Below are 23,336 nucleotides of genomic sequence, written 5' to 3'. Positions count from 1 at the left end.
CTTCTTATATGTTTATGGTCATATCTTTCTTTAGGTTAGGGAAATTTTCTTTACAACGTTGTTGAAGATATTTACTGGTCCTTTGTGTTGGGAATCTTCACCCTCTTCTATACCTATTATCTTTAGGTTTGGTCTTCTCATTGTGTCCTGGATTTTCTGGATATTTTGGATTGGGAGCTTTTTGTGTTTTGCATTTTCTTTGACTGTTGTGTCTATGCTTTCTATGGTGTCTTCTGCACCTTAGTTTCTCTCTTCCATCTCTTGTATTCTCTTGGAGGCCGAGTTCTAGGCACTTGTGAGCCACCCAACATGGGTACTAGGTCTTCTAAGAATTACCACCTTCACCAGTTTCCTATGTGGATGCATGGTTAGGTCATCACTTATTTCCTAGTAATACTGCACTGTAGGGTACTCCTGTGTGAAGGTGAAGATAATGGTGATGATGGTGATGATGGTGATGATGATGATGATGATGATGATGATGATGATGGTGGTAGTGCTGATGATATCGTTAGTATTCAAAGTAATGTGCATTATGATGGTGTGCGTGTGTGTGTGTGTGTGTGTGTGTTGTTGTTGTTGTATTTGACTGCTTTTTCCCTTGGCTATTCTAAATGCCAGTGGCTCTTGTTTCCCCCTCCTGCTCTCCTATAGTCCTCAGAAGAGGCTCTACTCAGTTTGGGCTTAGGTCAGCTTATGCTGTCTAATATAATCCTCCTGCTCCTCACTCCTGCCTTGCTTTTAGGGCATATATCAGAGTAAGACATAGCAGTAGTAAAGAACAGAACACAGGCCTTCTCAGCTCTCTTCAGTTGGCTGTGTACCTCAGCCCACCCTCAGCCACCATGTTACTGGCCTTTCAAACTGTTGCTTAATGTTTGCTTAGAGCCCACAGCAGTGGGTCACTGTAGCTTTAGTCCTCCATGGTCCTTCTCCCTGTCTCTCCCTCCCTCCATTTTTCCTATAGACTCACTGGACCATAACCGACTGCTTCATTTTGCTTTGGAGATGTCCCAGCAAATCAGTTTTTATTCCCATTCCTCTGGGAGATCTACTAATTTTCCAGAAGGACTACCTGGAGGTTTCAGGTAGTGATTTAAAAGCATCCATAAATAGATTGGTAATACTGTAATTTCTGGATTCATTTGTTTCTCTCTAGATTTTCTCTTGGGCGATGAGAAAATTGAATATAGTATGGTGTTATTTTTCTTCCTTTTAAAACCCATCCTCCTATCCCTGCCTGTGTGGAGGCCCTTGGTGTTGACCTACCTTTCCCCTTGCTTGAGACAGGGCTTTTTGTTTTCAGCCCCACATACCATTTGGCATTTTCCTTGTGATGAGTAGTACCAGGTTTGGTGGCCTGTGGGGAAGCACTGGGAAGACAAAGTGGGAAGGTCAGGCGTTCAAAGTCATCCTTGGCTAGCTGCATATAGCAGATTGAACGCCAGCATTGGTTATATGAGGCCTTGTCTCAAGTAACAACAAGCTTGCTATCTTTTCAGTTTCATAGACTTTCTTGAGATATAATATATACATAACTTCCTCTCTATAAAGGGAAAGATTCAGTGGTTTTAACTACATCCTTGGAAATGTACAGCTATTGCCATTTTAGACCTCCTGATGGAAACATTCATTATGATCTACTAACCTCCGCTTGCCATCACCATGACCCTACCAACCGCAGTCTCTCTCTGTTTCTGTACTCTGGAAATCTGGTGCAGTAAGGTTTATAGTAGGTATCCCAGGGAGTCTGGCTGCCTTTAACTTAGTCTGCTGTTGTAGTTGCTCTCACAAGAAATAGTTGTGCCCCGTTTCACTCGCTCATTAGTTTAATGAACAGCTCTCCATTGGCTATGTCTCATCTTTGACGTATTCGCCCATCCAGTGGTAGACAGTACTGTTGTTTTCATGCTTGACTATGAATATTTACCAATAACAAAACATTTCTTTTCATTGCTCTTGAGATAGATATTATATTATGATGTAATTCCATGTTTTTCAACTTCTTTTTTTTCAAAGGTATATTTTTATTTATTTCATGTATGTGAGTACACTGTAGCTGTCTTCAGACACACCAGTAGAGGGCATCAGATCCTGTTACAGATGGTTGTGAGTCACCATGTGGTTGCTGGGAATTGAACTCAGGACCTCTGGAAGAACAGTCAGTGCTCTTAACCACTGAGCCATCTCTCCAGCCCTGTTTTTCAACTTCTTAAATTACTGCTGTACTGTGTTTGCAAGCCACCTTCTCAACTTCTCAATGAGTGTAACTTGATTGTCCTTTATGTTCTCTTGTCCTATCAGAAGTAATTTCTCTTGTGACTTGTCTAATTCTAAGAGACCTTTTCCTTTTAGTGAAAACCTTTTGTTGATTCTGTTAGCTTTCCTTAGCTCAGTTTATGGCATACCCAGCCTGCTGTGTGTTTAGCTTGACTCTCATTAACTCTCAAAGTCTTCTAAGGGTGGAACTGCTTTTGTCTTTAGTGGTAATTTACCAAGCTTTTTCTAAGACTGCATGGTCTGGAGTGTAAACTGAAAGCAAAGCTCTCCAAATGACAGAAAATGACAGAATGTATCCCACAGCCTCCTGTGCAGCCTCAGCGTGGGGAGGAGGCCCGCATTGGCTCAGGACAAGTTCTCAGCACAAAGGAGACTTATTTGCCCCAGAGGACAAAGGACAGGGAATAAGAGACAAGGACAGGAGATAGAGGAGGATGGGGGCAGGGGGAAGGGAACAAGGGAGGGGAGAGGGATACTGCCTTTGGATTGAGAGGAGGCAGATGTTTCCCAATAAGAAAATAGGGGTTTATAAAGGCTAGGGACAACCCGTGTCAGAGGAGGTGTTTACATAATTGGGGCATATTAATTAGGTGAGCCAAAGGGGTTGTACTGTAATACTTTTTGATAGCTGGACTTTGGGTCATCAGGCTCAGGAGGGGAAGTGGCCAACCAAGGAGTAGCCCCTCAGTGTCTAGCTTTAGGAATGTGAGCGAATGGCTTTTAGCAAGGCAGAGGGATGAGGGAGAACAAGGCCTACCAGGCCCACTCCTGTCACACTCAGGCCAGCTAGTCCCTTCAGAAGGCACTTGTTAGGGAGCAGCTGGTGACTCGTGAGATGAGGGCCAGTTGTGGGGAACAGTAACCTATGCAAAAGCATGGAGTGTCCTCAGAGAGCTTTAGCAGTAAAGCAATGGAGTGTGTGTGGTCAGATAGGAGGAAGGAGTGATGTCTTTATGGTAGGACCTCTGAGTATGTTTGTAGGCAGAGGAGATATGATAACTGAAAAGCCTACAGTAAAATATTAGTAAGTTTTAGAAATACTGACTTTGACTTTTAAGGGCTGTGTGCACTTGTTCACTTTGAGTCCGTGAGGCAGCCGTGTGTGGCCTTTGTCATGGTTTTAGTTAGGACAGCTCTGGTTATCATCACGTGACAAACTGCCTGTAGGGAAGCTTTAAACCACCTCTTTGTTTGGATCATGATTCTGTGTATCAGGAACACTAACTTCTTTGTATATCTGTGGCTAAAATACGTGACACAAACAACTTAATGAGAATTGTTTTGGCTTACAGTTTCCTAGGTGTCTGCTCATATCCTTGGTTCTGCTGTGCTGGGCTGGTGAGGAGGAGCAGCCTGTTCACCTAATGATGAGCAGGAAGAGACGGGGGGGGGTTACAGGCCACCTTCAGAGGCACATGTCCAGTGTCCTCCAACTAGGCTCTCCTGCCCTAACGTTCCCTGCACCTCACAAAGTTGGAGCAGTGAGCTGAGGACCTTGCACTTAGTGCATGAGTGTATGTGTGACATTCTCACGAGCTGGAGTGACTTGCCTGTACCTTACACTGTTTGTGATCTCATGTGAGCCTCTCACACGTGGACGTAACTCTGGCTAGGGTACAGAATTATCTGAAAGCGCTCAGTTCTTTCTGCTGGACTTTAAGTCCAGGCCTACCAACAGGAACTATATATATATTTTCTTTATGTGCTTTGCCAAGTTTCATAGCACGATGACCTCAGAGTTATCAGACTTCTTACTTGCAAACTGAGTTGTAAGACAAATGCATATGTAAGCTGGTAACTTCTTAGCTATCGTCAGCAACAACATGGTTATTTCACCTACTCTGTTGCTTACAAACACATCATAAGCCCATTTATACAAACACATCACAATCCCATTCATACAAACACTTCACAAGCTCATTCATAACAAACTCATCACAAGCTCATTCATAAAAATACATCACAAGCCCATTCATAACAAACACATCAGAAACCCATTCATACAAAGAATGGAGTTGGGTTTTATTTTATTTTTATTTTATTTTATTTTATTTTATTTTTTGGATAAAATGTCAGGATTCCAGAAGATTAGGTAGTCTAAAAGATGCTATTATATTTGACTTTCTTTGAAAATATGTTAGAATATAGGCCTAGATTTCAGTAAAAGAATGGTGCAGACTCCCGATATGTGTCGTTTACATGTAGACACTGCCAACTAAGCCCTTCCTTAAGGCATAAATTAACTTCTGATGTCTGCTAAGAAGTATGTCCATATCGTTAACAGTATTGGGTACCAGATACACGGATAGAAGCTAGTACGTGTGTCACCTTTCTGATGGCGGCGGTCTCTGTAGGTGTCAGGCAGGAAAATGAACTGCCAGTAGGTAAGAATGAAGCACAGGTCAGATTGACTTTGTCCGTGTGAATCAAACCTTTAGAAAGTGATTCCCATCAGCTTATTCTCAACAGATTTAAACATGGTGTAATTTGGAAAAAGTTTCTTGACACAAGCAGGCATAATTATTACATAATTACATCATGTAATTACATTGAAACCCAGATCAGAGTACATATCATTTCTTCCCAGAAAATGACCTCTAGAGATGCACTGCCTCTACTAGTTTAAGGGCCAGAGGAAGACTCTGGCCTGGTCTCAGTCATACATATAGTGTAGAGGTCATTCGGACTATTGGCAGCCTCTGGTCCTGGTTGTGGCAGCTTGGGGGAACCCTTGGCTAGTCAGATAATGTAGTGGGACTTGGGGAGTTCCTGCCTGTAAGGGTCATTTAGATTACTAGCCATTTCTGGTTCTGGTTATAGGAGCTTGGTATGGCCTGACCAACATAGAGTGTGGATCCTCAAGTTACCTCTCAGTTCCCTAGATGGAAGGACAGAGTTTTTGTCCATTCCTTTGAGAGGCCAGTCTTGTGTGAATAATGTTCCTGGAGATCTGTGGGCACAAGGGTGTTTGTCCTATGCTCCCAACAGATGATAATTAAACTGGGAAGTACTAATTAATTTTAGATTATAAGATAAGGGCTTAAGAATGGGCTGGACAGTTTTATGTCACGTTCCAGCTTGACACAAGTTAGAGAGAGGTGTTGGGAAGAGGGAACCTCAACTGAGAGGTAAGATTGCCTGTAGGCTAATTTGTGGGGCTTTTCTTTTATTGATTTATGTGGGATGGGTCAGGCACTGTGGGTGTTGCAACCTCTTCATAGCTAGTGTGGGTTGTGTAAGAGAGCAAACCATGGAGAGCAAGCCAGCAAAAAGCTTTCTGTTGGCCTCTGCTTCAGCTTCCTTCTCTAAGTTCCTGCCTGAGTTCTTACTTGACTTTCCTTGCTGATGTATGGTGGCCTGTATTGCATATCAAACCTTTGCTCCTTACGTGTTTATTGCACAATAGAAAGGTAAACTAGGACACAAATTGGTGCTGGGAGCAGGATATTGCTTTGGCAGACCAGCTTTGTTGTGGGGAGATTGTGGAAAGACTTTGGAACTTTGGGCCAACAAAGCTGTAGAGCGCTTAGAACTTAGAGGACTGTTGTATGGGAGCTTGGAAGGCTTGTGAGTGAGCCAGGGAGCAGGCTTTTAATGGATGGCCTTGGCTTCGGTTCCTGCTTCTGGGTTCCTGCATCCAGCTACTGCCTTGGTTTTCCTGGGTGGACTGTGACACAAGATCCACAAGTCAGATCGACTCCTTCCAGGCGGCCTTTGGCCATGGTCTGTTTTATAGAACTAAAAGGTAAACTAGAACAAGTTTCAAAGTTAGTTTTATTTTCTGTGCATGCACAGGTGCGTGTGCGCTTTTCATTTCTTAAATAAATGAAAATGTGCTTTAGAGTGCTGACATTATTCTAGCTTGCTTTTTGTTGTTCTGATGAACACCGTGGGCAAGTGTAATAGTCCATCACCGAGGAAAGCCAGGACAGGAACTTAGTGGCAGGAGCCATGGAGCGCTGCTGCTTCCTAGCTCGCGGTAGTAGCGATGTAGCTGGGTTGATGTAGCCCCACATCATTATACACCCCGGACCGCCTGTGGAGTAGTGACCTCATCCACAGGCGTACCAATCAGCAATGGAGAAAGCGTTCCTAGTCCGTCATTGATGTCCTTCTTTCCAGGACACTCAGGCTGTGCAGTTGACAGTTAAAGGCAAGCAGCAGACCTGTCGGCACTGGTGATCCGCTGTGCACTCGGATCCACTCTTCTGCCTCAGAGTAAGGGCAGCTTGGAAGCAGCAAGAGATCGGGACTGGATGACGGGATTTAGTTTTTAGTTCACTTTTAATATCTTGAGTGTACACAGTGTCATTCTTAGCTTGAAATAGCCAAGAAGATGTTTTAATATTTCCTTTTATTATAAAAGTTTAGTTATTAAAAGAATATTTTTATTTGCTAAAAAGAAAATCCCTGTATTTCTCATGTGGACTCTGGCTTCTGAACTAGATTGTTTTTTTGTTTTTTGTTTTGTTTTTTTTTGTTTTATTCTAACGTTGGCTATGTTTTCCCAGTTCATAATTTGATGTATTGTACTTTTTTTTATTTATCCAGAACATAATTAAGAACTAAGAAATGAGCTGAAAGTATTTGAGCTCGCCAGTGTCCAAGTTGATATTTAAAAACATATGTTCTTAATTAAACAATTGGTGATTAGGTGCTTAATTATGGGAGGCTGTTTAATTATGTAAAATTAATGATCTCATACAGTGCTGCTGTTCCATTGTTGCCCACGGTGACAGTAAGAAAAACAAAAATGGTGAGGCGGAAGTGATGGTGCAGTGCTTTCCGTCACGGTTGGGGTCGCAGAGCACTGGACTCAGCTCCTGAACCCAACTAACTGCCAACGACACCCGTAACTCCAGTTCTATAAACTCTCATGCCTGCCTCTGACCTCCGTGAGTGCAAGGCATACACACGGTACACATCCATGCAGGCATAAGCCTAAAACATCCCACAGGGATGTTAACACATTCCCAAGGACTCACAAATCGTGAGTAGATAAACCTTCAGCATAAAGATGGTGTAACTATATATTAGACTGTTGGAAGACTTTTCTGTAGTGTAAAAATGCACACGCATGCATGCACACCTCCCATTGTATTTAGTTTCTGAAGATGATGTTTTCAGTTAGCGGGAAGGATAAATGGTATAACAGGGTATCTCATGGAGCAGTGTTTTAAATTATTCTGACAAAGAAATCCTGAAGTGAGAAATGGTTGTGTTTGGTATTTAAGAAACAATAAGAAATAGAAACAAATAAAAGGGAAATGTTGGTATTGACCCTTTTGATTGTTTAATCTGAGACTTGGAGGGAATTAACATACTTGAACAGTCAGCAAAATCTGACATTAATTGTATGTAGACATATATAAGAAGCTTATAACCTAAATTACTGGGTTATAAAACAACAACCAAAAGCCTGGAAAACTGTTGAATCTGCATTGATTATTTGGTCCAAAAGAGAGACTAGAACTGGGCAGCATTCCAAACTGAATGTGGTACATCCTGCCCTACTCTGTCACATAGGCAGGCTGTATTCAGACTGGGAAGGAAGGGGAGGGGTAAGCAGAAACCTGGCCCTGCGTTTGCCATTGGCCTTATATGGTCATGTTTGGGGAGTGTCTGCCTCTGATTGGCTGAGACCCAACTGCTCTGTTATGTGGAAACACTTATATGTTGGTCTGCAGTTGGCTCCATATCGTGTTAGGCCACAGTTTAGTGTGTGGTGTCTACATGAGGAAGAGTAGAGACTGGTTTAAGATAAATTATTTTGTTTAAATGAGATTCAAGTGAATCTATAGACAAGGACTTTAAAAAATTCATCACTAGCCATTTATGATCTGATGTTAACTAATGTGCATTTTTTAGAACTCGTAAGCCACCTCCCTGGGTTCATTAGAAATGTGCCTAATGGTGGGTGTGTGGACGGCAGTGCAAACTAAGTAAGGCTTGGATGCTGCCTTGCTTCAGACTGCGGCTTGGGTCTTCTTCATGAACACTGTTGTTTATGAGAGTCGTATTCCACGGACGCCTATCCATGACTTCTTCATGAGGCTTTCCTCTCTCCCTTTGTCACAACAATAACCTAAAAAGTTTTGATTTTTGCTTGCTTATTTGTTTGTCTGCCTGTTTGGAGACAGAGTCTCATTGTGTGGTCCTGGCTGGCCTGACCTCTTCTCTGTGTAGACTGGGCTAGCTTCGAGCTCCCCTGTCTCTGCATTCCTAGTGCTGCAGTTAAAGACCGGCAGGGAGCCTGATCTTAGCTTCTGTGTTAGAGGGACGGCACACCCTGCACTTGTCTATGTATGGACGCCCCCCTCTCACCGTGTCTGTGCTGCTTCCTGGTTTGTATCCCTCTGCCTGCCACGCTCCCAAGTGTAACAGCCTGCGCATGTGGAGAGATAAGTAGCTTATGTATTCTGTTAGGTTGCAGGACAGAACGGAAGATGGCTTCATGGAGGGTATAAGAAAAGCACAGGAAAAAAACCTTTCCCTTAGCCAGGGAACTTAGATGTGTGCCTTGCTGGAGTTTATGGTCAGGAGAAGGGGCTCTCAGTTGCACTCTAATACTTCACATACTTAACTCTTAAACATAAGTACATACAGTGCAGTAGGCGGGCACCTCACACGGGAGGGTTTCTCTGCTCTGCTCTTTAGGAAAAGACAGTATAGAACTGGTGGTGTTTCTTCTGTAGTGTTTAGAAAACTGCACTATTGCCCCCAGCCCTGCTTTGTTTTGTTTTGCAGTCAGGGTCTTTCCGCATAGCAGAGAACAGCCTCAGACCTGCCTCCTCCCCCCAGTACTGGGGTGCAGGTGTGCACACCCAGCTACCAGGCCCTTTTCATCATAGTGCGCTTAATGAACTCAAGTGTAAAAATGCGTGTGGGATTATTGAAGTATTGGGAGGTTTGTTAAATTTCACTGTTTGTGTCATTAAAGGTGTCATGTGTGTGTTTAGGCTCCCTCTGTCCTTTCCACATCTGCGGGGTGCTTGGCGAAGTTGCCTCTACCCAGCTAATGTTTGTAACTCATGTTTGTTTCCTTAGTTTTTCTATTTCCCCTCTTACTTTGGTCAGAAATCCATTGTTTTTGTTTTCTCAAACAATCCTTTTCATTGCCCACTCTTTTTCATTTGGTAGATTTTAGGTCCTGTTGTGCTTTCGGATCACTTTAGCTCATTTGCACCGCAGGCTCTAGTTCTTCATGCAGAATTGGGTTCAGATCTTCACTGCAGGTGCGCAGTGCCCGTGCCCGTGCTCTGCCTCAGTGTCTCACGCAGGCTTGGCAGGCTTTTGTCTTGAGAGAGAGAGAGAGATTATCTTGAGATTTTGGTTTGTTTGACACCAGGTTTCATTCTGATGTCTAGGCAGGCCTAGAATTCAGCAAATAGTGGGAACCTGAACTCACAGAGCACCTTCTCCAAGTGCTGGGCATGAGCATGAGTTTTGGTTTGTGTGTGGGGTGTTTCTTTCTTTGAGATGTAGCCTAGGCTGGCCTTGACCTTGCCGTGGGTGAATGCATTCTGTAAGGGCACCCAGTGCTCTTAACTGCTGAGCCATCTGTCTAGATCTAGTTCTCCTTTCTTAAAACTTGTATGTTAATGACAATTCTGTAATATTTCCTCGGTCTTTTGAAAGCTTTCAACATAAAGAAATACCACAGAGAGCAGAGAAATGTCTAAAAGGAAATAACTAACATTATTTTAATTAGGTCATAAAGATCCTGCTGAAAATCTGACATTTATATCATGGATTTTGAACTTTTGATTGGCTTACATAAATAGATGTGTGTTTTCATAAGCAGGGAGAAGGAAATTTTTGGAGTCTTATCAGCAGTATAGGTAGAACATTTTTGGCTCTGAGGTAACAGAGACCAAGAAGAATAGAAGAAGCCGTAGTAATGAAATGAATGGTTATCAAGTAGTTCATTCTTGTTCCCTTTTTATTTATAATCTAATATGTTATTTTTGATTTGAGAAGAAAGGAAAACTTGTAGTCAAAAGCCTGAGAAGCAATAAGAGAAGAAAATCTAAATGAAAATGTTACTGTGAGAGTGGATTACAGATTGTTGGCCAAACCTCTCCAGAACTCTGCTCATGGCGTGAGCTGGGCCAGTGTGTCGCACTGTTTATTATCTTGTTACATTGCCTCCCACCCCCAGCTACAAAAGTGACTTCAGAGAGATGCGAAGCCTTTACCTGTCCTCGGTACCTTCCATGTTGACTGTGTTAGAGCTGGCCTGGCTGGCATGCAGGCGACAGGGTAAAATGTAGTCACTGAATCCATCATCGGCCATTGCCTCCTCATTGTGGACCTACTGTGAGGGGAGACGGCACTCCTGTCTTCCTGCAGCATAGTGGGTTGAGCAGGTGCCCTGTTAGTCAGGATTTCCTCTCCAGGGAATAAAGTTTAAAAAAATGATCAGCAAAGAGACCCTTGTTCTATGAAAAAATCAGGAGTTAGGGTCTGAGGATGTTTGACTGCAGATCTGAAGTATTATGTGCTGTCTCTTTAGGAAAATGTTAACTATTTTATGCTTTTAGTGTGTTTTTCTTTGTTTTAAAAAATACTTCTGTGCTGCTTTTGTGTAACTGGTCTGTTTTTAAGAGACAACACTTGAACTTCAGTGTTCTCTCAGCACTCTAGACCCAGGGCCCCTAGAAAACAGGAGCTGTGGTACCTGCGTGAGATTCCAGGAGAGATGGTTCCTTGCAGTTCTGCTCACAAACACGTGCTGGCTGTCTGAGGACTTGAATGTAAAACATTCACTAGTGGTGGTTGGTTGTCAGCCATGTCACCTAGAGATAGCAGCAGCAATGATGTGCATTTAAGTAGCATAGAACTTTTATTTTTAATTCTTTTTTAATTGTGTTTACAGTCAAGTATTTATCTCCCTTCAGGTCTTCCTCTGACTATCCCTCACTCCCCCCACCCCAGTAGACCTCCCATTCCCTGAGGCCTCAAGTCTCTAGGGTTAGTGCATCTTTCTCTCATTGACACCAGACCATGCAGCCCCTTCTGTATATGTGTTGGGGGCCCCATATCAGCTGGGTGTGTGCTGCCTGGTTGGTGGCTCAGTGTCTGAGAGATCTTGGGGTTCTGGGTGAGGTGAGACTGCTGGTCTTCACGTGGGCTTGCCCTCCTCCTCAGCTTCTTCCAGCTTTTCACTAATTCAACAACAGGGGTCGCCTGCTTCTGTCCATTGGTTGGGTGTAACTATCTGTGTCTGACTCTTTCAGCTGCTTGTCGGGCCTCTCAGAGGACAGCCATGCTAGGCTCCTGTCTGTAAGCACACCATAGCATCAGTAATGGTGTCAGGCCTTGGGGCCTCCCCCTGAGCTGGATCCCACTCTGGGCTGTCACTGGACCTCCTTTCCCTCAGGCTCTTCCCCATTTTTGTCCCTGCAGTTCTTTCAGACAGGAACAATTCTGGGTCAGAGTTTTTGACTGTGGGATGGCAACCCCATCTCTCCACTTGATGCCCTGTCTTTCTACTGGAGGTGGACTCTGAGTCCCCTCTCCCCAGTGTAGCGCATTTCATCTAAGGCTCCTCCCTTTGAGTCCTGAGAGCCTCTCACCTCCTGGGTCTCTGGTACCTTCTAGAAGTCCACCCCCACCTCCTACCTCCCATTCTTTCTGCTGGCCTTCAAGGAGCATAGAACTTTTTAACTAAGCTACTCAGGACTTCTCTGTCCTAAGACTAGGGTGATGAGTTTATATCAGTGTTGCCCATGGCTAACCTCTTGTCCTCCTAGACCATTTCTTATCTGTCATAAAAAGGATACCACAATACTGCTGTTCAGCCTAGCTTACCTAAAACACAAGGCAAAACTGGGTATGGTTGAGCCTGCCTTTTATCTCCTATCGCTTAGAAGGTAGAGGCAGGTAGGGTCTCTGAGTTTGAGGCTACCCTGGTCTACAGAGTGAGTTCTGGGCCATCCAAGTTTACTTAGTAAGACCTGTTCTCAAGGGGGGAGAGGGGGGAGGAAAAAATATAAGGCAACATGTTTTTCTTGTTGTTTACCTAGATACCAATGAGCTACCTCCCTCCCTCGACAGCACCTTAGCACTGTCACTCGGTATTGTGTTTCCTGGCAGAGTTTCAGGTTGGAGGAAGAGTATTGAGAGCAACAGGGCTGGTTGGGGAATAATTAAGATGTGCAGCACACAATTATCCATAAACTATTGGTGTATACAAAGTTATGCAGAGTTGAAATCTAATTCAGCTGGCTTTCTGGTATGCACAGGAAGTTTTGAGTTTTTAAAGAAAGCAGTATTTCAGTGATGAGTCCATGTACATTGGTCTGCACACCTTGACTTAATTACAGACTGTCAAGTTGGCAGAGGCTCTGCATGCTTTGTTACTGCTTCAAATTTTATTAAAATAAACAAAAAACAGTCTAATGAGCATGTATAGGAATTTTTTACTTCTAGAAGAGTAATCTTTAATCTAATTGTTCTTTAGTGCTTCCTTTAAGGACATTAGGGACAGACACAGGGCATGACAGGATGTGTTGCTGTTTTCCTGAGATGTTTAGTTTTCTTTTGCAGGTGGCTATCATCCAGTGAAAATCGGAGACCTCTTCAATGGTCGATATCATGTCATTAGGAAGCTAGGATGGGGGCACTTTTCCACCGTCTGGCTGTGCTGGGATATGCAGTAAGTATTCTTTGTCATTATGTGCTCTTGAGTTATGCTGCACATCTGCTGTCTTTACTGGCTTTACTGCTGTGAGCAGACACCATGACTGAGGCAACTCTTATAAGGACAACATTTAATCGGGGCTGGCTTACAGGTTCAGAGGTTCAGTCCATCAACATGGCAGGAGCATGGCAGCATCTAGGCAGGTGCAGAAGAAGGAGCTTAGAATTCTGCATCTTAATCTGAAGGCAGCCAGGAGCAAACCTTTTCTTCTAAACTGGGCAGAACTTGAGCATAGGATCTCAAAGCCCACCCCCCTCAGTGACACACCTCCTCCAACAAGGCCACACCCACTCCAGCATTGCTACCCTCCTAATTGTGCCACTCCCTGGACCAAGCATATACAAACCACCACATCCGCTTTTAAGAGGATGTAGTCAAGGGTCATGCTACCTGGTGGCTTGTGAGGCGCTGCTTAGCACAGGCCCTGCAGTATTAGATCTTCACCCCACTCTTATATGCCTTCACTTATATTTTTAAACAATGCTAATTGTAGTTTCAGAGCCAGTTTTTTTTTTTTTTTTTTTTTTAATCTTTTTTCGAACTGGGGACCTGAACCTAGGGCCTTATGCTTTTTGCTAGGCAAGCGCCCACCACTGAGCTAAATCCCCAACCCTGTGAGCCAGTTTTTAAAAATTGCTTTACATCAGAGCCTGTTACTTTTCTATTCATTAATTCATATCAGGAAAAAAAAAACAGATACAAATTGAAAATGTATAGGTCTTTCAACTCAGTGTTCTGTGACATTGTTTAAAAGCCACATGGACGAAAGCAGGAAGCCTCATTGTTGCACAGCTGACCTGTTCATGTGTAGTTGTGTGTTTGTGTGTGCATATGAACATACATGAAGCAATATAAAGGAATACTTTTCCCTCAGTTCTGTTAGCTGACAGTTTTCCTGTCTACCTGTCTTAATTAGAATTAAAACAGCAAACATAAGGCATTGTCTAACCCATGAACACTTATTTGTGTTGCCCAAACTTGAAAAGTGTGATTTTAATTAAATGTTATTACTGTATGTATGTATACATGATATATGTGGGGTGTGTAATGGTGCATTTGCTGCAGCATGAGGACAACTTTGTGGAATGGCCCCAAAATGCTATTTTAAGGGGAAGTTTACTGCAAGGGTCAATTTGTTGCCTGTTAATTGGCTACGCCCACTATAGCAATCACTTCTTACACTGGTAACATCAATAACCATGCTTTGTTTTATCTAAAGAGGGAAGAGGTTTGTCGCCATGAAAGTTGTAAAAAGTGCACAGCATTATACAGAGACAGCCTTGGATGAAATTAAATTGCTCAAATGTGTAAGTAAGCAATACATACTGAGTAATAAAAAGTAAATGGCTAACTACTGCATATACCTTACTCTGTCATCTCTGAACACATTCCTTGCTTTTACTTTCTAAAAATAGTGCTTTTTTCAGGTGCCTGTAAACGTTTAATTGCTGCTATACTGCCTTTGTATAAAGTCTGTAGGGTCATTGTAAAGTTATTAAGTATGCACAGCTCTTGGTCTGGTTGGCTGCATGCTTTTCTGGATGATACTAAATTAAAGTTTAAATCTACTTTTTGTTAACTTTTTATTGATTCATTGTGAATTTCACCTAATGCTCCCCAATCCCACTCATCCTCCATTTCCTCCATATCCGTCCTCCACCCTTGCCATCTCCCCCCTCAAAATAAAATAAAATAAAAACAAAAGGAATCAAACAGAAATCTCTTGGAAGCTGTAGTGGGTCTCACCATGCACCCATTAGTCTTTGAGATCACGTGCAACCGCTCACTTCAGTGACTTGTAGTCCGGTTTGAGGCTACAGTATCAGGGGGTCCTCACTGCGATGCCACTAGAATATCCTTTTGGTGCCCTGTGCCTGGAGCTCCTGCAGTTTTGAATCCTCATGACTGGCCTCTTCCTGTGCTTCAGCTCCAGTCCCTAGGTGGGGTGGATGTTGGGGTGGACCACCTCAAAGACCTGGATCTGGGCCTGGGTGGTAGCTGAGTTGGTCAGCATGCGCACGCACGCACGCACACCCGCCCCAGCTAGTTAACCAAGTGCTGCAGCCTGCAAAGGCTAGAGCCAGTTGCTGCCCAGGGAAGGCATAGGTCCCACTTTGCTGAGTGAGGAACAGGACAGGTTCTCCTGCCAAATCCAAGTTTAATTTGGAAAACAAAAAATCACCTTGTTGATTGGTATAATGAAAAAAGAGCTCCATTCTTTATTCACTTTTAATTGTGTTTGTGTGTGTACACACACATATGCACGCAGTGTCTAGAGGAGACGTTGACTCTAGAGTTGTAGTCCCAGGCATGTGACACGGGTAATGGCAATTGAACTCAAGTCCTCTAGAAGAGCAGCCCACGGTCTTAACTGCTGAGTCAGCTCCTCAGTACCATGCACCATTTCAAACTGGTGTGTTGTTAGGACGTGGCGGTGTTAGGACATGGCGGTGTACACTTGGAACCCAGCATGCAGGGGAGTTGAGGCACAGGGCTGGCTGAGCCTCAGAGCAGCTGGGGCTGATACTAACATTTCTTTTGGTTTGGGAAAAGCAAAAATGAAAGTCAATATGACAACCCCATTGTTCTTTTATGTGTTTTTCTCTGTATAGGTTCGAGAAAGTGACCCCAGTGACCCAAACAAAGACATGGTAGTCCAGCTAATCGATGACTTCAAGATCTCAGGCATGAATGGGATACGTATCCTTTAACGTGTGGTCTCTGAAGTATAACCAGTTATGGAGGGTGCGTGTCACCTTTTAAAAAATAGTGTGATTTCAGGTGTCTGTAACCTTTTAATTGCTGTAGTCTTTCCTCTGTATAAGGGCTCTATAAAGTTTATTAAGTGAGTGCCTTGTTCTTTTCTCCTTTTTACCTCTTTTGGATATTTTAGTATCTTAGAAACATAAAAAAAATGCTGCCTTGATTGGGAATGGAGTTAACTGTTACTTTTTTTTTTTTAAGATTTTATTCATTTATTTTATATATGATGAGTACACTGTCCCTGTCTCCAGACACACCAGAAACGGGCATCAGATCTCATTACAGATGGTTGTGAGCCACCATGTGGTTGCTGGGAATTGAACTCAGGACCTTTGGAAGAGCAGTCAGTGCTCTTATACTGCTGAGCCATCTCTCCAGCCCTAACCGGTTACTTTTTTTGAGGTTAGTACTCACTAATTATTCACAGCGAGAGATGTTATCATTTTCATACATGTATATAATGTAGTGAGATTGCATTCGTTCTCACATCACTGTCCTCATTCCTGTTGCCCTGGTTACTGTTTGCTTGTTTGATTTTTGGATTGAGTAACCTTAATTTTGGTTATATTAATATTGATTTATTAAAAGTAATTATAGTTGTTTTGCAGTGGTAGATGGAAATGTATTCTAACACTATTTCTTTTCTTTCTTTTTTTTTTAAATACATATTTTTTTATAGTCCCATGACTCGTGAATGTTAGTGCCTGTGAATGGCTAAGGTGTTCTCCTTCATTGGGGCTTTGGTTATTTTTTCTTGGCGCAGACCCAACCTTTTCTGTCATATCTATTAACCCTTTAAACTCCAGAAACCTTAATGACAAGGTATGAAAATATGATAAAATCTCATATGATAAAAGTCTCAGCTTCAGGGCTGGAGAGATGACTCAGTGGTCAAGAACACTGACTGCTCTTCAGAGGTCCCGAGGTCAACTCCCAGCAACCACGTGGAGGTTCACAACCATCTGTAATGGGGTCTGATGCCTTCTTCTGATGGTCCGAAGACAGCTACAGTGTACTCATATACATAAAATAAATAAATCTTTAAAAACAACAACAACAACTACAACCACCCGTCAGCTTAAGCCCAAGAATGACATCCAGTACCCGTGCCTGCTCCATGATCTTTTAGGTAAAAACTGTCATTGCAACAGACCTTTCTTTTCCTCCTAGAATTCTCAGCCCACCGTGACGTTTCATGCCTGCAGTCTCCACAACTCTGGATGTGGAGACAGAAGGTGCAAGAGTTCATAGTCCGTTTCACTAGGAAGCAAGCTTGAGGATAGCCTGGGTTACATGATAGCTTCTCAATAAACCAAACCCAAACAAGTAAGCAGCTTAGTCAGCGATGCCAGGAAGTCCGAAACCCTGCTGACATCGTGACCGCGTTTGCTTCAAGTGCTCACATTGGACCCAAGTTTGCTTCCAGATGGTTTCTGGGATCCAATAAGTTCATTCTTCACCAGGTAGGCAAGCAGGTAGGCAGATAGGTAGTATGACACCCCATGTGCCTGTGTGAGCTTTTCTGTGTAGGACAGAGAAGCTCTATTCATTGTGTGTTAGACTTGTAAGGTTCTTTTGTACACACACACACACACACTTTAGTAGCTTTTTACTATTGAGTAAAATGATAAGAAGCTATCATAGTCTGGATGTGTCAATACTTTGGGGGAGCTTTGGGACTCTTTGGAAATCCCAGGATTTAGCCCAGTATCTGCCACTAACTTTAGGCTTTAATTTCTGATTTTTTTAAATGAGATCAGGATGTAAACTGTTGTCTTTGCAGCCTGGAGTATGTAAGGTCATCCACAGTGCAAAAGCATTTACAAATTTTTCATTAAAATATAGTATCATGGTGATATGATAAATCCAGATATTGTTGTAAAAGCTGATGTGTCAGCCCCTTTGTGATCCTGACACTGACTGAAGCTCCTCGTCATGAACCAGATGTTTGAAAGAGTTTCAGAGCTACTTAGAAATCCCCTGTGACTGTCATTAATGTGTGGTCTGTTTGCTGACAGTTTGCAGTGGTTTTAGTCTTCCTTATGCTGCAAGCCTTGATAGAGTTCCTCATGATGGCCCTAAGCCATGACATTATTTTGTTGCTACTTCATAACTATACTTTTGCTACTATTATAGATCATGATGTAAATATCTGATATATAGGACCTGAAAGGGTTCTAAACCCGCAGGTTGAGAAGCACTGACTCAGCAGGTCAGCGATTGGACTAGGGCAGCTCCTCCTCCTCCTCTTCTTCCTCCCTCTCTACTTTTCTTTCTTCTTTTTTATTTTTATTTATTTTTTAATTTTTGTTTTTAAGACAGTATTTTTTGTAGTCTTGATTGTCCTGAACTTACTGTTTAGACCAGGCTGGCACTCAAACTGCCTCCCTCCAAGGCATGCCCCACAATGCCTGGCATAGAGCTTCTGTTTTTAAACAATCCACCGAGTAGGAATTAGCTGGAGTAGGCTTAGCAGCTAAGATAACTGACTGCTCTTCCAGAGGACCCACGTTTGACTTCCAGCACTCACTTCGCCAAGCACAACTATCTGTACCTTGTGATTCCCAGTAGATCTGATGTCGCCTTCTGGCCTCTATAGTCACCAAGCACACGTCTCATAGGTACATATATGCAGGCAAAACACTCACATATATATAAAGTAATCATAAAAAATAAAAACCCCACTGACCACCTAGTCCAATTGAACCAGTGAACTCTAGTCAGTGCAATACCTTGTCTTAAAAACCAAGGTGGAGCCGGCACGGCGGCTCACACCTTCAGTCCCACAGCACTTGAGGCAGAGGCAGGTGCCTCTCTGAGTTTGAGGCCAGCCTGGTCTACAGAGTGAGGACTTGCCTAAAAATAAGGTAATTAATCAGTCCACTGCCACAGAACTAGAGCAAATACAGTCTGGTGGGGCTTTTCTGATGGTTTCATTCTGCTACTGGAGAAGAAAAACTTGGGCAGCCACATTTCTAATAAATTTAGGTTTTTTGTTTTAAGAAATAAACTGCTGGACTGGAGAGATGGCTCAGTGGTTAGGAGCACTGACTACTCTCCCAGGGGTCCTGAGTTCAAATCCCAGCAACCACATGGTGACTCACAACCATCTGTGATGGGATCCGACGCGCTCTTCTGGTGTCTGAAGACAGCTACAATGCACTCATATACATAAAATAAATAATATTTTTAAAAGAAATAAAGTGCTCTTTCCACAGAATACTATTCCACTGTATGCACGTGCCACACTTTCTCCATCAGTTCATCTGTTGGTGGACATTTAGGTCACTTGTCTACCTGACTGCTCATGGCACTGTTTGAAATCTTGAGTTCAGTTCCTTTGGCCTTGAATGATAGTGATGTTCTCATAATTACATCTTGACCCCAAATCTACCAGTTGTATCCTGAAATATTCATTAATTGGCTTTCATTGAGACAGCGTCTCACATTAGCCCAGGTTGGTCTTTTTTTCCTCACTCTGTAGCTGAGGGTAGTCTTTCTGATGCTCTGTCGCGGTCCAAGGACTGTGTCACAGGGTGTGCCGCCATGGTAGATGAACAGTAATGATGGAACAGAAAGGTTATTGATACAACCTTAGTATATTTGACAGTATTCTCTGTTATAATGTACGTAATCAATAGACATTAATTCCGGGAATAAAAACTGCTCACGTTCTTACTTAGTCCACCCTGTGGTGTAAAACCCTCCTGTGAGAGTCCTGGGCAGAGCTGACAGGAGAGCATGGCACAGTGTAGGTCTGACTCAGGCTTGGCCTTTGGAGGGCACAGTGCACTGCACATCTGCTCAGCAGTGGTGCGGGTGTGCGCTCCCCACTCAGCAGTGGTGCGGGTGTGCACTGTCTAGTGTGCACACTGTCTAGTGTACACTACGTGATGTTCTCAGTGGAAAGAGTCAGGTCTCGTATATGTTGGTGATGAACAGCAAGTGATCACCTTGAAGGTATTAATATGGTATTTTATTAGGAAAGCAATATTTTACAAGGGACATCTAGTAACTGCCTGACTGCAGGAAGTACATTGTTAGATGTGCCTTAACCAACCTCCTAGATGTCTGCATGGTCTTCGAAGTACTTGGTCACCATCTCCTCAAATGGATCATCAAGTCCAACTATCAAGGCCTCCCAGTCCGCTGTGTGAAGAGTATCATTCGACAGGTGAGACGTCAGAAAGAAGCCCACCCCAGAGAGGGCAGGCCTAGCTCTAGTAGCCAGCTGGGCTGCTTTTCAATGTGTGTTTCAGTTTATAGTGAAGGAATTAGTAAGCAGAAGAGAGCAGCATGTGAACATCTGATGTACACTTCTTTGGCATATCAGCCTTTTAAAAGATGAGTAATGTATATCTTTGCATTAGTAGTAATAATCAGAAATTCAGTATATTTACTTGAAAATATCTACTTAGTTCTTGGGAGCTTAATTAAGAAGGAGCAATTTATTATGTTGTTTTGTGGAGTTTGTTTGTTTGCTATTTGAAGTACCATGAATAGAGTAAGCTAGGGAGGAGCAGGTCCTGAGGACCTGGCTACAGTGTGGCGAGTGTGGGTAACGACTGCTTTATTATGTACTCTGAGACCCCATCCTCATCTCCACACAAGAGCACAATTTGACTCAATGGATGTCCTATGAGATTGGACTTCGGTTGTCTTACCAACTGAGAACCTTTATCGAGGGAGTGGTTTAGACAAGATCCTCTAATAAATACTTGTAGGATGAACGTGTGTAAACACAGAAGACGCTTCTACCGTGCGTCGCTCACCAGGTTTGCCATTGGTCTACTCCTTCTGCAAACTACTTGTGGCTTGTACTGCCAGATTTTAGACGCTTCAGTTGTAGCTTAGTTATGTTTAGGTACTGTGGGTTCGCATTGTTAAGGTTGGCACTGTCGGTGATGTTGCTTAGCTTAGTTTGTGTGAGAAAGGCTAGGAGTCCTTCAGTCACCTGGTTCAAGCTTAGATTAGGCCTCCCAAGGGGTTCCAGACACAAAATATAGACTTCAGTTCAGAACGCTGTGTATGTGTGTGTTGTATGCACATGTGTGCACACATTTTAGTTAGTTTTCTATAGTGACAAAACATTATGACCATGCCACTTACAAAAATAAAGGCTTTAATTTTGGGGTTCATGGTTCCAGGAGATTAGAGGCTGTGAATATCATGGTGGGGAGTATGGCAGCAGGCAGGAATAGTAGCCGAGAGCTTAACATCCGGTCCACAAGCATGAGGCAGAGAATGATAGGGTAGGGTGGGCTGGGAGGAAGGAGGGGGAGATAGTAAGAGTTCTCAAAGCCCATTGTCTATGACACACACCTTTTCACAAGGCCTAATCCTTCCCGGTCGTTTTTACCATTTGCTGACTAGGCCTTCAAATATGTGAACCTCCGGGGCCTTTCTCACTCAAACCACCACAGCACATGTGTGTGCTTGCCTGTGCTGCTGCTCTTGGTAGCCAAAGATTGACGCTGGGGACTTACTTCTTCCTCAGTCACTTCTTCCCCTTCGTTTTGAGGCATCTCTCACTAAACCTGAAGCTTCCTGTTTTGAACAGACTGGCTGGCCAGCAGGGCCCTGGGCTCCACTGCTCTTGGTGTCAGGTGCTGAGGCCCTGGGTGTGCTGCCACCTCCTGCTTTGTGTGGACAGCAGCACTGACCTGGTTCCTCACGCTTACCCAGTAAGCACTTGGCCCAGCCATTGTCCAAAATCACCACCCGCCTCCCTTCCTGTTTTGTTTGTTTTTGACACAAGGTCTCACATTATGGAGCCCTGGCTTGCCTGAAACATTTTATGAAAGCACAGCTGGCTTCACACATAGAGATGCACTTGCCTCTGTCTCCTTTTTTTTTTTTTTTTTCTTTTTTTTTTTTTTTTTTTTCTTTTTTCCAGAGCTGAGGACCGAACCCAGGGCCTTGCGCTTGCTAGGCAAGCGCTCTACCACTGAGCTAAATCCCCAACCCCTTTTTTTTTTAAAGATTTATTCATTTAATATATAAGTACACTGTAGCTGTCTTCAGATACACCAGAAGAGGGCATCAGATCTCTTTACAGATGGTTGTGAGCCACCATGTGGTTGCTGGGAATTGAACTCAGGACCTCTGGAAGAGCAGTCAGTGGGTTTTTTTTTTTTTTTTTTTTTTGTTTTGTTTTGTTTTGTTTTTTTTTTTTTTCCTTTTTAATAGAATAGAGTTTATTCAGGGCATGGGGAGGGAGTTAAGAGGGTAGTAGAGGCAGAGAAAGGCAGAGAGTGGGAGGGATGGAGGGAGAGAGGGAGGAGGAGGAGAGGCTGGCAGTGAGCACATGCAGAGACAGGTGGGGAGGGGGAGTGGGGACAAAGCAGGAGCAAGAGGCAGATTCTCCAAGAGCAAAAGCATTGTGGGCTGGCGAGAGGCCCTGTGGTGGCTTCTCCTGCCTCCGGGCCTGATGACCTGAGTTTGGTCCCCAGGCCTCTCTCGTAGTGGAGGGAGAGACTCTGCCTGTTGTCCCCTAACCTGTACATATGTGTGCTTGCTTTCGTCTCAGTCTCTGTGAATGTAAGAAGAGAAAACAATGATTCTCATAGATTTGTTAATTGAGAAACAGTGGCTTCCTTACCAGTGCAGGAAGTTTGTGCTTATGAATCATGATTGGGCTTTGAAATCCATTTTATAAGATCTATAGATTTTAAATGTGTGTAGTGAAAGCATCCTAGATTGTGTGTAGTCACCTCTTCATATTGTCCTCCTGTGTCACACATTGGTAGTGCCTCTTGTCATATTACAGGTGTTACTTAAGTCAGGAGTTTAATGAAAGGCTGTGGTAGCTCCCCAGCACCATTTCTCCAGTCGCAGTGGAGCCAATGCCATGTGTTGACTTTCATGGTCATAATGCACATGGCACATGCACATAAAATGAATGTCTTTTCAGAGAGGGACTGCAGAGTAAAGGGAAGGCCATTTGCTCTGTTTTATCTTATGTGGACTGAGATATTCCTGCTTGGAGTGAGGCCAGGGGCACATGCTCGCCAGCTCGAAGGCTCGTGCCAGTGTGTTAACAAGCAACACCGCCCTTAGTGTAGAAGAGGATACATGATAGGGTGAGCTTGATGCTGTGGTCCCTGCATTTCCTCCGCAGGCAGGCTTCATGTTTGTGACTTTTAGTGACACGGCTAAAGCTTTTTAAAAATAACCTTATTGAAACAGATGAAGAATCTTAGTTAATTATCTAGGATAAATCATGAGCTATTAAAGGCTTAGCAGATGTAGCTCGTGCCAGGTGGTGGCAGCACATGAGTACACAGAGAAGCCTTGTCTCAAAAAACAAGCAAACAAATGACAACAAAAGGAAACAAGACAGAAACACACGTAATTTGCTTTATTCTGTATGGGTTGTATAGGCCCACATGGTTTGTATGTGCCTGTGGCTGTGTATCTGGAGCCCAGGTCTCAGCATCTTTGATGACTGTTATACACCATATCTTTCCTATTTTATAATGCAATTTCATAAGCTCAAATAATACCTTTTAGACATTTTCACCAATGTTTTTTTCTTCCTGCAAGAGAGCCACTTTTATTTTTAAGCCTTTTTTATTTAGGGGACAGG

The 23,336-nt window shown here is 43.3% G+C and overlaps 1 protein-coding gene across 4 annotated transcripts in view; it reads left to right on the top strand.

The window, feature by feature from the left end:
• Srpk2 (SRSF protein kinase 2) overlaps window positions 1-23,336 on the top strand; it is a 160,493-nt gene that overhangs the window by 102,172 nt on the left and 34,985 nt on the right. For all 4 annotated transcript variants that reach the window (XM_032907100.1, XM_032907098.1, XM_032907099.1 and 1 more), the window contains exons 3-6: window positions 12,832-12,940; window positions 14,205-14,292; window positions 15,598-15,685; window positions 19,816-19,922. In XM_032907100.1, the coding sequence (XP_032762991.1) occupies window positions 12,832-12,940; window positions 14,205-14,292; window positions 15,598-15,685; window positions 19,816-19,922 (392 nt within the window). The remainder of the gene's footprint in view (window positions 1-12,831; window positions 12,941-14,204; window positions 14,293-15,597; window positions 15,686-19,815; window positions 19,923-23,336) is intronic.

The sequence above is a fragment of the Rattus rattus genome, chromosome 6 (assembly GCF_011064425.1).
Source record: "Rattus rattus isolate New Zealand chromosome 6, Rrattus_CSIRO_v1, whole genome shotgun sequence".
Taxonomy (NCBI): domain Eukaryota; kingdom Metazoa; phylum Chordata; class Mammalia; order Rodentia; family Muridae; genus Rattus; species Rattus rattus.
The sequence above is the reverse complement of the archived record's forward strand: the minus strand, read 5'-3'. Positions and strand labels throughout refer to the sequence as shown.